The sequence below is a fragment of the Miniopterus natalensis genome, chromosome 2, assembly GCF_054644295.1.
Source record: "Miniopterus natalensis isolate mMinNat1 chromosome 2, mMinNat1.hap1, whole genome shotgun sequence".
Taxonomy (NCBI): domain Eukaryota; kingdom Metazoa; phylum Chordata; class Mammalia; order Chiroptera; family Miniopteridae; genus Miniopterus; species Miniopterus natalensis.
In genome coordinates, this window is record NC_142082.1 from 2735168 (window position 1) to 2750426 (window position 15259).

Below are 15259 nucleotides of genomic sequence, written 5' to 3' on the forward strand. Positions count from 1 at the left end.
TGTTAATGTGCATGTGTCAAAATCAAGACTCATGCACACTGCAGATCTAATCATATACTACAACTGCGTATTAAATATCTCCTTTTGGACATCCAAACACAATGCAAACTTTATTGACCCAAACTAAGCTAATCTCATTCTCCAAAACCAGGTTTCTTTCATGCTGCTGAATGACACCATCCCCGGACAATGTCCCCAGACATTGGAGACAGAAGCCTGCCCTTCCTCTGGCCCCCTTCCCTGTCTGCCTCGCCCCACGACAGGTGGTCACCAAATGCTGTTGACCTCCATACTCTCTCCGGATTCTTTAATGCCCACTTCTGCTGGCACTGCCTTGTTTTCTCTCTCATCTGGGCCATGAAAACAGCTGGCAAAGCCCTGCCTACCCACAGACTTGACCAACGCCTTCCTCAGAAAGGTGTGCACCTAGAGACAGACCCAGCACCGGGATCTCCTCTGGATGGGGATAGGGGGAGAGTGACTCCTAGCTGGTCACCGATAATCATGACAGCCCGGCTCCCTGGGCCCCTGGCGGTGTAGGCCGGGAGCTGTCACACTCTCTGGCCAGTGAGCCCTTTGGGGAAGTATGGTTGGGACTTCTAGTGATGGTTTCTTTCAACGACCAAAGGACATGTATACTAAGACACATTTGATCATGTCACTTCCTGTTGAACTATTGAAAACTTGATTCTCTCATACGCTGCTGGTAGAAATAGAAATTGCTTCCATTTTTCAAAAAGGTAATTAAAGAAAACAACTAAAAGAATACTGCTACTAATTTATATCATAGACACTATAATACGTAGCGCCAAATTTAATCCCTTAACTGTATATCAGGCACTCTGAAACTCTGACCTTCATCGTCTCATTTGACCCCTAAAACCACCTTATGAACTAGATACCGTTTTCCTGAGAAATGAGGAGTGTGCCTTCAGGTAGTTAAATGCCTTTCTCTGTTTCACATAAGCAGTGTGCTAGAAGAGGTTTTGAAATTCATAATAAAGGAATTATCCTTAAAAATGATAAAAAGAGACATAAAGGTATATGCACAACGATATCTACCAATTGTTTGTTATGATGTGAAATTTTGAGAGTGATAAAATTAACCTAACAGGCCCAACCGGCGTGGCTCAGGGGTTGAGCATCCACCTATGAGCCAGGAGGTCACGGTTAGATCCCCGTCAGGGCACAGGCCTGGGTTCTGGGCTCGATCCCCAGTAGGGGGCGGCAGGAGGCAGCCGATCCATGACTCTCATCACTGATTTCCTCTCTCTCCCAGCAGCATGGAGGAGTGAAGTCAGGCAGCACTTGAATGGAGGGCTGGTGAGAGGCACTGAAGCAAAGACACCCGAGCACATTTATGCTCAGGGAGAGGCTACCTGGCAGGTATGTATTTATTTTTTTACCTGCCCTCTCCTCCACGCAGCCTTGCCCCTGAAGGAAGCTGCCATGACTGGGCCTCAGGAGGGTGGGAGGTGGAGATGGGCCCACCGAGGGATCCTGGTGAACTTTGCAAGCCTGGTCCCCTGCCGCCTGTATCCCTGGCACACCCTCCTGGGCACGCTGCCCTCCAGTCCCCTCCACCTGTGGTCCCCACCACTGTGGGCAGGCTGAGGGCACTGCCCTCTCTCACCTGGGCTGGCTTGGGCGTTGGAAGGCCGATGGTGAGGAAGGAAGCTGCCCCCCTGGAGCTCGGCCTGACCCTGGAGAAATGTCCCTGCCTGGCATCCTCTAGGGGACAGCCAGGTGGCCTCGGCAGCACAGCCTCAGAGGGCGGATGGCCTGGAGCTTTGGGTGGTGAGGAGCTGGCAGCTGACCTTGGGCTGACCTTGGGCAGGGCTGGTGAGGCTGGACCAGACCCCAGACTGTGGAGCTGCCCTGCCTCCCACACAGATGGGCACCACCGAGGGCAGGGCTGAGCTCCTGGTCTGAGCCAAATCCCCCTGAGGCCCGGGAAGCGGCCCTGTGCAGGCTGGTCCTGCAGACCTGGAAGCACCCACAGACCCAAGCTCCCTCCTGGGCCCACAGCCTGGAGGCGCCTGTGCAGCAGGCGCCCCCGCTCGGCTGTTCTGGGCGCTGCATCTCCAGCACCTGGCATCCTGGGACCCTCCAGACAGAACCCACACCCTGTCCCATACCCCTTCGCCCTGCCATCCAGCGTTAACTGTGGCAACTACAAGGGCATCACTTGTAGGAAAAACAACAGCAAACATTTGTTCCTTTAGTTCTGGGGCTGGGAGTCCAAGATCAAGGTGCAGGTGAGCCTGCGTCTGGTGAGCCTCTTCCCGGTGTGTCGATGGCCCTCTTTCTGTCATGGTGCCCTCACATGGCAGCGAGGGAGCTACTAGCTTCATGCCCCTTCTTGTAGGGGCACGGCTCCCGTTCCTGAGGCTCCCCTTCCCGGCTAGTCGCCTCCAGGAGCCCCGCCTCTGAGTGCGTGGCGCCAGGGACCAGAGAATGGGGGGCCACGTTCAGTCCCTGAGGCCAGCGGAGAAAGGCTACCGCCACCCGCCCGTGTCTAGGCGCTGCGAGGAGGGCGGCGCTGGGCGTGGTGCGTGGCGGGGGGTGCGGAAAGCGGTGCCGAGGGGGGCAGAAGGGCCAATCTCGGGCCTGGGAGGCCAGGCTGCAGGCGGGGAGACTGTCGGCGACGTCTGGGGTGCAGAGGTCAGCGTGTGCCTGGAGGCAGGTGTCAAGACGTAATGAGACCTTTAAGCTGGCATTTCAAGACCTTCTGTGGTCAGGAAGTTCCAGAAAGAAAGGGGTGGGTCGGTCCTGCACGCTGAGCTCCCCCAGGCATATCTCCGGGCCGCGCCACGGAGCAGGAGGGCTGGACGCTGGACTCGGCGTGGGGGGCACGCGCAGCGCCATTCCCTCCGCCTCCCCGAAACCCGGCCGCGGCCTCCGCCACTCCAGAGGACTGCTCTGGAAACCAGGTCCCTTTCTTCCAGCCTGAGCTCTACCGAACCCTTTGGGCCTTCTCTGCACCCCATATAGGAGTACAAATGATACGGATCAAAAATGAAGAGCCGGTTACGGAGCTATGCTTCTGCACAGACGTGGCCACGAGCTGGCCGGCAGAACGAAGACCAAACTCATTGCCTGCAAGTGATTACTTAGTGACGGAGCCTGCGGCCTTATTAATTTTTAGGAGATCTATTCATGCCTGGCAGAGTTTTGATAAGGAAATAAACTATTTACCAAAGAACACACCTGCTTATCTGATGGGTTCAAGGAGCCAGTCTTTTATTCCATAAGCATGTATTTTTATCTTAACACCAATTAGGACTATCAGTCTGATAGAAATGCTGCATCTAAATAGGAAACGCCGTCGCTCTCAGAGATGTCACCAGGAGCGAAACTCAGCTCTTGGCTCCAGCGGGGGGTTGGCTGTGCATTTAGAAGAGCGAGGTAGATAAGACTGAATAAAGCACTGGCTTCTTTGGACTAAAACCATCGAATTTTCCAGGGAATATTCACTGGTGTCCCACTGAGCTAAACTGCCCCTGCCACGGCCATGAGTAAACACACTCAGCATTTTTGTCTCGTTTTTGGTCACAGGCCAAAACCAGAGAAGCTCCAGTCGTTAAAAAATGAAATTAATTTTGTGAGGATTTAATCTATCATTTGACAGTTGAAGTGGCTACTTTCTGATGTGAAACCTACTACGTATTTTAAATGGAGAGAGGGCAGAAACTACAACAGGTTTCCTTAATTAATTTTGAAGAGAAAAATCCTTGTTAATTTCTACAATTCAACGTGCCTTTACTATTAGCTTTGAAACCAGACTAAGCGAGTGCTGTAAAACATGTGTTTTGTGCTGGCCAATGTGTTGTAGATTGGGGAGCAGGGCTGATCACAAAATGTTCCTTTCATTCAGCTTTTTGTTCTGTATAAATATCAGCAGTTTAACATAAAGCCACTTACTGGGGTGATTTAAAGGCCCTGCCAAGGCCATGAAAACGAGATGGGTGTCGGGGTGCAGAGGTGTGCCCTGCGCTTGGAGGCCTGCGGCGGGGAACGCCGAGGGTGCCCCGTGGCTCTGCGTAGCAGCACCGACAGTTCCCGGGAAAGGGCTCGGGCTGCGTTTTAACTTCTCTGCGACAGACTCTCCATTCAGCCATTTCCCCGTCCACAGAAAGCGCGAGGGAGAAAGTTCAGGCCACTCACAATAGTCGGAGCGCAGGAAGGAAGAGCAGCGACGCATCTGATGCAACTACTTTTCCAATCGCAAGTCCTAGGCGGCCTGAGGCCGGGAGATGAGTCCAAGCACCGCAGGACATGTGCGTGCGGATCTGACGCGGGTCGCCGGTGGCCCGAGAAGGGCCTGCCTCAAACGCTCACCTCCTCAAACCCCAACAAGGGCTTCCTCCCTCGTTTTTAGAGTATTTCTTCCGCTGATCACGGGGGAAAACAAAGACATTTGATGACTTCTGTTCTGGATCTGCCCCACGGTAAATTTAGCCCTTCCCACGTTTCCTGGGGATATTTTTGGATACCTCCACTCTGGCAGAACTAGGATTTCCCTGAGGGCCGGAAGGGTCTCTCGTCCGTCCCGTGTGCAGGGTAAAATCAGTAAATTGGTGGGTGAATTAACGTGTGGATCAATAAATTCATTGTAAGGAAATAAGTTTAAGAGCAAGTCGGGGCTCATCAGCCAGCCCGCGAGTTTTGAAGGCGGCTTGCTGGTTGGAATACGCATCCTTACACTTCCTTGGAGACGGGTATTAGGAATCTTCATTAACTACTAAGGAGTTACCGTTTGCCTTTTCCCTTGTGTCACTTTCTCCCAACACCTACCTGTGGAGAAAGAAGAGCCCCAGAGAGAGGGAGTTTCTACCTTCGTCCCAACTATGAAAGACACAACCCACGGAGGCCCCCGCAGCCCACGGCCTGCGCCGGGCAGTGGGATGGGATACAAAGTCCGCATGCGTGCAGGTGGCGGTCTGGGGAGAAACGGCAGAGACGGGCTGGGGAACTCTGATGATCACCAAGGTCCCTACGACCAGCGGTGCAATGGTTTCCTGCTGCGAACTCGCTGCAGTGCAGGGGTGTTCACCCTTAAGTTCACTGAGTGAGATCGTTCTTTCAAATCCCAGTTCTGAACAAGCTCCTGAGAGACTTTCCCTGAGAGACTGTAGCTACAGACAGAGGCTGTAAAATCTATTCATTTAGCAAATACCGATTCAGCCCAAAACTCTTTGGGGCACTGTGCTGGGGTCCTGGAGGGGATACAAAGATGTGTTCAAAACAGTGTCCATCCCGAGCTTAAAATAAACCATCTAAATTATAACTGTTATAGCCTTAATAATGTTCCTAATTTGTTAGTACTCGAAACTCACACAGCACAATAAGGCAGAGGGCTTCAAATCATCTTTCAGCAATTTCTCATTAGTACATTTAAACATGAAGAGAAATCAGATCTCACCCGCTGACTTCTGCAGACAAAGTGATTGGAATCCTTAGAAGAAACGGCTCACCCTAGGCCGCGGAGTGACCTGACGTCACTGGGGTGCGGCTGATGGTCTGTTCTAACTCCTATAAAATCTGAATCAAAAACAATTTGTGAAGCAATTCAGAGAACAGAAAATGTGAATTCTTTCCCTGGCTGGGTAGCTCCGTTGGTGAGAGCCTCATCCCGATACACCAAGGTTGCAGGTTTGATTCCCGGTCAGGCCACAAACAAGAATCAACCAATTAATTCCATGACCAAGTAGAACAGCAAACCAATGTTTCTCTCTCTCTCTCCCCTCCCTCTTTCTCTCTCAAATAAATAAATAAAAATTTTAAAATGTCAACACTTGAGTATGTCTACGTTCAGTATCACTGTTACTCTCGCAATGCTGTCGGGTGGCTCCCGGGCCCCCGGTATCCAGAGGGACGGGGAGGGTTTATTTCTCCTTTCGTTTCAAATCTATTAGACGGAAGTATCTCCCCACTTAGCTATTTTGTCTCTTAACCTACTCACTTGTCAGTACACCCGTGACAGGGCTGGTGAAGATCAGGGGTGTCCATTTCCGCCGGGCGGCCTCTCTCCCTCGGGCTGGCGCGTGGCGTGGGCAGAGACGGGCGGAGGGAGGGTCCCCACGGGCAGCCCGGGGAGCTGTGCGCAGAACGCGCTCCGCGGACAGCTGGTTCTCAACTATGTCCCACAGCCGGGGGGAATTCCCAAAGGGAAAGTATGCACTTTAAAGATCGACGGGTAGGATACAAAGAGGCATGGCCTTTTACGTTTTCAAAGATTATAATGACCAGTTTTTTGAAAATCAGACAGTGTGAAATTTTGTTCATGTTGATATTTTTAACATGCAGTTCTGTATCTTGCTGCTACGCTAAGAATTTCATGGACAATAGAAAGAATAAGAATTACCGTTTGAGAAGATTTAGATAGGGGATCATTTTCTTATTGTCTTAAAAGTAACTTTTTAAAGCGTAAGGCATTTTGTGTGTATCTACTTACAATTATTGTAGATATTTGTAACCTAAGTCTGTGAAGTTTCCAAATCGCCCTTCATAATAACACACAGATAGCTGAAGACTCATACAGAACTTTAGGCGTTATGAAAATTAAGATTCTTATTGAAACTATTTTATTACTTTCAAATTGATATCACTTCTAGTTTGGCCAGAAGAAATCACACGCAAAGCAAACAAAAAGTCCAGAAAATATATATATTTTTTCATTTCATTGTTCTCACCTTGATATGTTGAAGTGAACCGAGAAATCATTTTTCTTTTGAATCAAATTAGTCTTTTTTGTTTCTCTGCTAGTTTATGAAGCACTAAAGGAAACACAAAACAACAAAAATTAGGCGAGAAAATAGTGTAACTGGGGAATCGTGATTACCTGCCAAATGCAATGACCTCTAACGCCTTGAATGAGTCGCCCTCTCCCCGCTCCCTGGCATTCATGGACCCTCTGTGACCATGTGGAGGATTTTCACTGGACTTTGAAGTGACGGGTCAGCTCTCCCGAGGTGACACGAGTCTGCAGGAAACAGGGCCTGTTGCGTTTGAAACGATGCACACACACCGGAAAGGGGAGTAAACAAAACAAGAAAAGAACAAAACCATGACAGAAACTAATCACAAGTACACAAAGTACACAAGTGTGTTTATTACAGTTTGCAAGCACTTTGCTCTACATTTCAAAACGCCACCATCAAGCTGTTGGCACATTTATGTACAAAACAGATTAACTGTAATGCCTGCTACAAAGCACTCTTCAGGAAAATACAAACTCTAATACCAGGAAAAAAAGCAAAGGCGTCGACATTGGTACATAAGTTTAAAAGACAGTTTTAAAAATCATCACAAACCGGTAAGACACAGAACTGAAACACTACCATAGAGGATTGAAAGAGGCCCGTTAATACTTTCGCTGAATATCTGTAATACTGCATATATCAGAAAGATGTTGAACCAGTAAGATAATAGTAAAAAAAGAAGCAAACCCCCAAATTAATTAAATAATACTACGGATGCATTGTCATGCCACGGAGAACCCCAGCGATATCCCTACATACTACAAGAACTTGTAAGATTGTGGGTGACGGATGCATGGCCCGGCATTGTACAAAGATTGTTCACTCAAGAAAGTTGATCAGAAATGCACTTACGCTGAGAGGAGATTTCACAATGGTCCAATCAGTGCACAGAACTACCTAGTTTTTATACACTGACAAAAATGTCTTGTCAGGCAACATAATTTTAAGAGACACTTTACAGCATTCTTGTAGCATTAGAAATAATCAAGAGTCAAGGTTAAAACAAACACCAGATTTGGTCCAGTAATACTGATTGCTTTTTTTTTTTTTTTAATATTCCTTTGATATAGGTACTTCTTATAAATGAATATGAATGAATGTTTGGTTAAAATGACTTACGAGAAATAAAAACACAAATATGCCACTACGCTTCAAAAGGATACGTGGTATAGTGGCCTCTAACTGTACTTTAAAAAACACTACAGGTAAATCAACGTAGATTGGAAGGCTGCAAGCAAAGCTATTGTATTCATGGAAGCCTTTTCAAAGATATCATACACATTGGAGGGGTAGTTTACAGAGGTGCAACCCACAAAACCTTTTTAAAGTGGGTAAAACAACTTCTGAGGGGTTAGTGTGCCTATTGTTCATACACCACCTTCGTGAAGGTGACTCATGTTCCACGTTAGCACATTCAAGTTCCAATCCAGCCACTGCTTGAGTCACAAAGAGACCCTTCTCCGGTTGTCCACAGGAGTTATTTCCATTAAAATCGTCCCTGTACTAAACTTTAGAAGGTAAGCCTGGTGTCACAGTCTTAGAAAGGCAGCTAGCCATGCATTAGCATCACTGTGTCTACATGCTCACAACGTAAACTTGAAGAATCAGAGGGAAATACCTCTTCCGTACATCAAGGAAAAATACAATGTTAACAAAGATAAGAAGCACTTTTTTTTTAAACCTACTCTTACAAATTTAGAAATTGCACCTTAGATTGTTGAGAACATCAACCAGAGCCTACAGTAACGTGGCCACTGATCTTCTGACAATATCTCCGTATTTCAAGAAGAGTCATCACGATAGCATCTCTGTCTATTGTTCGGAATGTACAATGGTCCCTTTGAAGGTTACCTGTAGTCAAACTAGTTACCTAAATCAAAACTAAAAAGTATAAAAAGCTATTTTTTCTTTTCAAAACATAAGAAATAATGCAAGAGGTGTTATGTATAACACACAAGAAGTAGTTAAAAATCAAAGAAATCTCTGCATTTGACAATGTTAGTTTCATCGATCTTAAGAATTATTATTCAATGAGTTTGGGAAATTTAAAAAAGAAAAGGGCTGGATAGGAGCTTATAGAAGAGATCTGGTTACACCAATTTAACAAATTCGGAAGTTAAGTGCTAAACAGCAAAGAATTGTATTCGGGTGATTCCTAAGTCACCCTCCATATCATTGATGAGAAGCACTTTCATTTGATTCTTCACAAGGTTGGATGGTTGGATGGCCCTTAGTTAAACACCAATGCATGTGAACGGCAGGAAGGGGGCTTTGCTTATGTGTATGCGTTGAGCCGCTCTTTGGAGCGAGTAGAGTGGATGTCGTGCAGCTCCTGCTCCTCCTTGGACTTGATGTCCTCGTACTTCTGCATCCGGCAGGCATCTTTCACATACGCCCAGTTGGCAGACAGAACCATAAGGTAGTGAACCTAGTCAACGACAAAAATCATTTATACAGGACGTCTGTCCAGTGTCTTCATTACACCTGCTATCAGGAAAGAAACGGTCCAATTGTATACTTATATAAGACCTGTCACTGATAAAATGGGCCCAAAATTTCGGTGGTAATAGGAATGATATAAATAAAATACAGTCCTTGCTCACTACTCCAACTATAAGACACCACCTTGGCGTTCTTTTTTTCACTATCTATCTCTTTTTCATATTCCTTTTCAACTCTGAAGTATCCCAGACCAATTCTTATTTTTTATGTGATCTTTCCTGTGCATTCTGCCCTCATCCGCCCAAACCATAAGGCTACCCACTTCACGTCCATCTGTCTGTTTTCTAAGCCCTACTCGCAAACAGTCCGGTACAGTTTGCCTTAACGGGAAGACATACTACTGTCCATTGTGAAATAGGAAGAGGGATCATGGGAGCCTCCAAATAAGCCTGGGGACTTAATTAATTTCCCATACAGTGGAATTTGCAGTTCCCTTAAGATTCAAACTACATATGGATTTTGTATATTTATAGACATTCACAATAGCTAGAATAGCGCTACGTTCAAAAAGGAAGCTCCTGATCGGTCTGGAGTAATACATTTACTCAGGTAATGAAGATCTTGATTTGACCTGGGTTGACTCCATAGGAGATAAAATGCAGTTTCCCAAGTGATGGATTTCGATGGATAAACAGGAAAGGGAAACCAAGTGGCTGGTTATTTACTTTCTCTAAGTTCGAACAGTGGGGGCAATATTTCATCCATAATTTAGTAAAACAGGACACTAAATTTTTGATTAGCCAAGAGTACATTGAAAGGCAGGAGGTAGGATCGTTCTATTAAAGTACAGATGGACATAAAGAATGCAAAGTCGATCCTAAATGGTGGCTACTGTGGTATATTAAGGTAATTAACAGACGGTAGAAAAAAAAAACCACGATTTTTCCTACACAACAGTGTAAGAAAACCATGCATACCAGTAAGACTAAGATATTTTCAGAATGTTCCACTTCCTCTGAAATTTTGCATTTTGGTTAATGAAAATTGTAAGCCACAGGTAAGCAGGAGCTGTGAGTGATGTTCTTGTCCAGGGGTGGGGGGGCACCCAGCCAGCGAAATCATTTGGTCTGGCCCTGCCAAGGCAACCACAGGTGGGACTCGGAATTCAATAAATCTAGGAGCTTTATTTTAAAGTTGATAATTTTGTATGGCCCATGAATGATGCTATAAATAGCCAAATGGCTCTTGGAAGAAAAAAGGTTCCCCACCCCTGTGTGTAGTCCATGGCCTTTTCATAGTGAGAACAGAATACGCTTTATACACAGTACCAACTTTATGTGGCATTTTTATGTTGCTGTGAAAATATCAAGTGCTGCGGAGAGTGCTCAGCAAGTGGTAGGTGCTCAAAGTATTTGCCACATGAATAAAGGCTATCTTTTCAGATGTTCAAAACTTTCCTTTCAAAGTCCTGGGGAATATGGCCCCTAAGTTATTATTACATATGTATGTCTTCATATCTGAGCTTCAGGGTCACTTTAGGTCAGACTCTGGTGCTTCCCAGGTGGTTTTTGGCCATCTCATCTGGCCTCAGGGGACACAAGCCTCCCGGCTCCTCACTGTCCCTCAGCTGGTAAACACCATCGCTGGGACCTGGGGCAATGCTAAGTCCACTAACTCTGGCACCATATAGAACTTCCTAACCTCTCCAAAAAGTACTGTAGTACTTAAGCATGTGTTAATTTTAGTACAAATTCTGATAATCCTTGCCTTGAATTACAGATGATGTTTTCAGTGTTTTGCATGAGCAGAATTCATCTGACTTTTCGCATCTATCCTATGGAAATAACGATGGCAGCTACCTGGTGAGTGACTGAGATCCTGATGAGGCTTGTGACAGTGGCTACATTATGAGTATTGAGTGTATTCACGTACATAGAGCATTTGACAGCACTTTTAACAGAGTAAGTCTTAGAGAAATACTAGCTAACAGCAGCCCTATAGGGAGTAGCATTAGTGCCAGGAACAGTAGCAACAGCTATATTATCCCAGCCTCCTAAGACCTAAGCTATTACCAGAGCTAATAAAACGGAAGCACTGATGCAAATCAGTATTTAGATGCTACGCATTTCTTCAGGAACTTAAGCTTTACATATATTTGGATATCCAGAAATATGCTTAGTACGTAAAAAAATATTCTAATCTCTTGCTGTTTGAAACAGAATTTGCTTATTACTTAATATCAAAAGCTATGCAAAGCATAGATCCCTTAAGAAATACATAGCCTCTGCATTTCTATATCTTAAAATCTTTTGCTGATAGAATCACTTCAGAGTAGGCATTGTTAAGGACAATTTGATTTTAATTTTAGTTTTTTATTTTTAATTTTTTTTTTTGTTAAGGACATTTAAATAACATTATTCATTTATACAGGTACTATTCACAGGATTTTACATGCACCTTGATGCTGCAAATGCAAACAAAGCTCTATTATCACCTCTTTGCAAAAAGTCCTTTACAGACTCTTATACATGGGTGTGTAGTGCTTGAACATACATGTCCCTAAGATTATCCACTGCACAGACCATGTGGGAGCCTCTCCAGGGCATGTTTTAGCTTCCAGCTTAGGTCAAGATTATAAGGTCGTTGCTTATTGCTTAACCGTGATCCCGTCAATTAATCAGCAGACATGATCGTATTAAGCATCTCATATTCTGAAATAAAATTCCTACCAGAGATTCTACACTAAATCTAAAATGTTGACTAGTTAATATGACATAAATTAAGACAATATCTGAAAACTTGCTTTAATCCTGACCTAGTTGGTTTTGTTAGATATTTTAAAAAATCATATTTAATAAAACTGAATCAGATCTTAATACGAACTGGAGCATCAAGTCACTAAAAATAACTGGTCTGAGATGCTCCTTAGCACATTAGTGTTGTCTCATCAGTCCTATATGTGTAGTCTTTGACAAGAGATGAAAAGCTCTCACTTTTTAAAAGGTGTTCCTTTAACTAACGCCTCAGACAACGTATTGGCACCCTAGGCAAAGAATTAAATAAACCCAAATCGATTCACCATTTTTGCATCTTGAATGGGCCAGAACATTGGCGAGCTCACTATTACATCTGCTCCCTGCTGACACTCCGCGTCCCAGCGAGCAGCTGGGACTCCTGGTGAGCTGCCAACAGGGAGAAGGGGTGGCACAGAGCAGGTCCTCCAAACTCGCTAAGAGCCTGACTTTAAGGACCTGTTAATACTTCTGAAGAAAATTAGACATAGAAGACAGGACATAAAACTACCAAGATTTACCTTAAGGAAACTATTCCTTTCTCCTAAGCAGCTCAGTGGCTCTTTTATGTTCTTATTTAAGGAGGAGAAAAGGGTATTGTAAGGAGGGGTGATGCTATTACTTGGGACATCATGTGGACACGCTCATATTGCCGCAGAGATCGTTTCTATGCGAATAGTAATCGAATGTCTACATGCCGATGAATTTGCTTATTTTTGTTGATGTTACCATATTATTGAGTGTTGTACCCCTTACACTAATGACCAAATATTATCTCTGTTGTGATGATAATACTTCCTTAGGTTAAGCCTTTATTAACCCAGTGTTCCCTCTCTCTCTCTCTTTTTTTTTTTACTGATAATAAAATAAATGATTCCTGTGGATTTCAGACATTAGAGATATTATCACCTCTACAAGCAAATGCCTCTGAAATGTAAATAGAAAAGCAAAGCCCAGGGGCTTTGAGGTCTTCTTACCATGGCGATGACCGCTGCCCCTGCTCCGGCCAGGGCCACGATGAACAAGTGGAAGGTCATGTTCAGCTGCAGAGGAAACCACAGAACCAACAGGTGTGTCAAGGTCACGCACAGAAGAGAATAAGAGCTCTGTGCATCTTTAACAGGCGTGAGCAGCGAGCCTCACTTCCTCCAAACACATCATCACAGTCTCTTTTCTCCTGCAAATCGCTGAAGCCTTGGCAACAGCATCACGTTAATATGATTTCATTATAAAGAGGAGATCGCGACAACAATGATGGTTTTCAGTAATATAACAATATAAGGCTATGCTGTCTCTTTTTAAAATAAAACTATATTTTTTGAACTGATATTCTAGGAAAAAATTAAGATATTAAAATTTTTATTGAAACACAGAGTATCGCATTCATCTTTATTTTCTAGCCCCCCCATAACATCACTGCAAGCAAAGTTGCTTCTGAAAGAAAAAGGGGGTTACTGAGTGTAGAATAATGAAGTTGAATTCTGACAAAATTAAAGGCGTGGGGACACTCACCTCCGTGGATTCACACATCCGGAGGAAGTTCTCAGAGACTGTGCAGATTTTCTTTTCCTCTCCGATGGTCACAATCCCTACAACATGGAGAAAATGCGTTACCATTGTGCATGTTCTCAGGAGCCTGGAGAGAGAAAAGGAAACTCCTGCGGAGAGAATCTAAGCAAGTTCCACTTTATGCCAGGTGACTGTCACAACAGAAGACCTTGCTCCGGCTCTCAGGGCTGGGTGATAGCTATGAGTAGAGCGATGGGTGAAGATGCAACCCCTCCAGGCTCCTGGCCTCCAGCAGGTCGAACGTGCTCAGGCTGAACTCACGGAGCCTGGCAGGAGAACCTCAGGGCCCTGTTACCGGCGACGGGCTCGGGCCCTTGGTGTAAGGGTGTAGGCGTCGCAGTTACTGCGATTATTAGCTAGGCCCGGGCCATTCTGAAGTCTGATCTCAACTTACGCAGCTGGCACCCAGCTCCCGTTAGTCTAGAAGAGCAACTGCCCGAAGGAGGCCCTTCTCTCTGTTCTATCAAAAACAGCGCTCAGTGGGGGAAATAAAAGGCTGTGATCTCACTAGGTTTACCCTGGGTCCAGGTGGTTTATGGACCAACTGCGGCGGGAGCACCAGTTATCAAAACTAAGTATCTGTGGACTCAACAGAGAGCCACGAAGCCCGAGCCTGAGGCCGTGGCCAGGCGGCCGCATCCCAGCCAGCAAGCAGGGGACACGCTGCCCTGGCCTCGGTTCAGAGAAGGGGTCAGGTCCACCCTGAAATGGGTCTTAGGTTTGCGTTCAGAGCTACTGAAGTGTCGAACACAAACATACAAGAAGAAAAACAGGCTCTGGGCAAGCGAGACCCAAGCCTTCAGCACTCGCTGCTCTCACTTGGTTCCGGGCCTGTAGGGTCACAGCGCTCAGCGGGGAGGGCCCGTCGGTGCTCGACGGGGCTGCTGCCAGTCTGCTTACTCTGCTTGGCCGGGTACTTCAGTTAGAGTCTCCGTGCCCCACACAGAAGGCGGAGCTTCCCTCTGTGCCCTTCCTCTCCGCCAGCGGGCTGGGGGCATCGGGTCTGTCTAACAAACCGCCACCACTGAGGGGCTCCTGGTGAAGGGCCCCCTGCCCCACCCTGGTCCCTGACGGGTGTCCTTCCCCCTCCATCCAGGTCACTGATGGGCGTCCTTCCCCCTCCATCCTGGTCCCTGACAGGCGTCCTTCCCCCTCCACCCTGGACACTGACGGGCGTCCTTCCCCCTCCATCCAGGTCACTGACGGGCGTCCTTCCCCCTCCATCCTGGTCCCTGACGGGCGTCCTTCCCCCTCCACCCTGGACACTGACGGGCGTCCTTCCCCCTCCATCCAGGTCACTGACAGGCGTCCTTCCCCCTCCATCCTGGTCCCTGACAGGCGTCCTTCCCCCTCCATCCTGGTCCCTGACGGGCGTCCTTCCCCCTCCATCCTGGTCCCTGACGGGAGTCCTTCCCCCTCCATCCAGGTCACTGATGGGCATCCTTCCCCCTCCATCCTGGTCCCTGACAGGCGTCCTTCCCCCTCCACCCTGGTCACTGACGGGCGTCCTTCCCCCTCCATTCTGGACACTGACGGGCGTCCTTCATGTGAATCCCATTTCTTCGTTCACACTCACAGCTAAACCGGAGGGAGTGTGGCCAAGCTCTCTGTCTACAGGTCCCCGTTTCACTTCCACTCCTCCCCTTCCCGCGAGGTCGCCCCCCCCCACAGTCTCCTGTAAGGCTCACCGCA

General features: G+C 46.7%; 1 protein-coding gene across 2 annotated transcripts in view; it reads right to left on the bottom strand.

Moving 5' to 3' along the window:
- Nucleotides 1-7094: 7094 nt before the first annotated feature.
- GPM6A (glycoprotein M6A) overlaps nucleotides 7095-15259 on the bottom strand; it is a 161139-nt gene continuing 152974 nt past the window's right edge. For both annotated transcript variants that reach the window (XM_087813557.1, XM_016219171.2), the window contains exons 5-7: nucleotides 13511-13587; nucleotides 12976-13041; nucleotides 7095-9192 (exon numbers count right to left, since the gene is read on the bottom strand). In XM_087813557.1, the coding sequence (XP_087669683.1) occupies nucleotides 9040-9192; nucleotides 12976-13041; nucleotides 13511-13587 (296 nt within the window). In that variant the 3' untranslated portion in view covers nucleotides 7095-9039. The remainder of the gene's footprint in view (nucleotides 9193-12975; nucleotides 13042-13510; nucleotides 13588-15259) is intronic.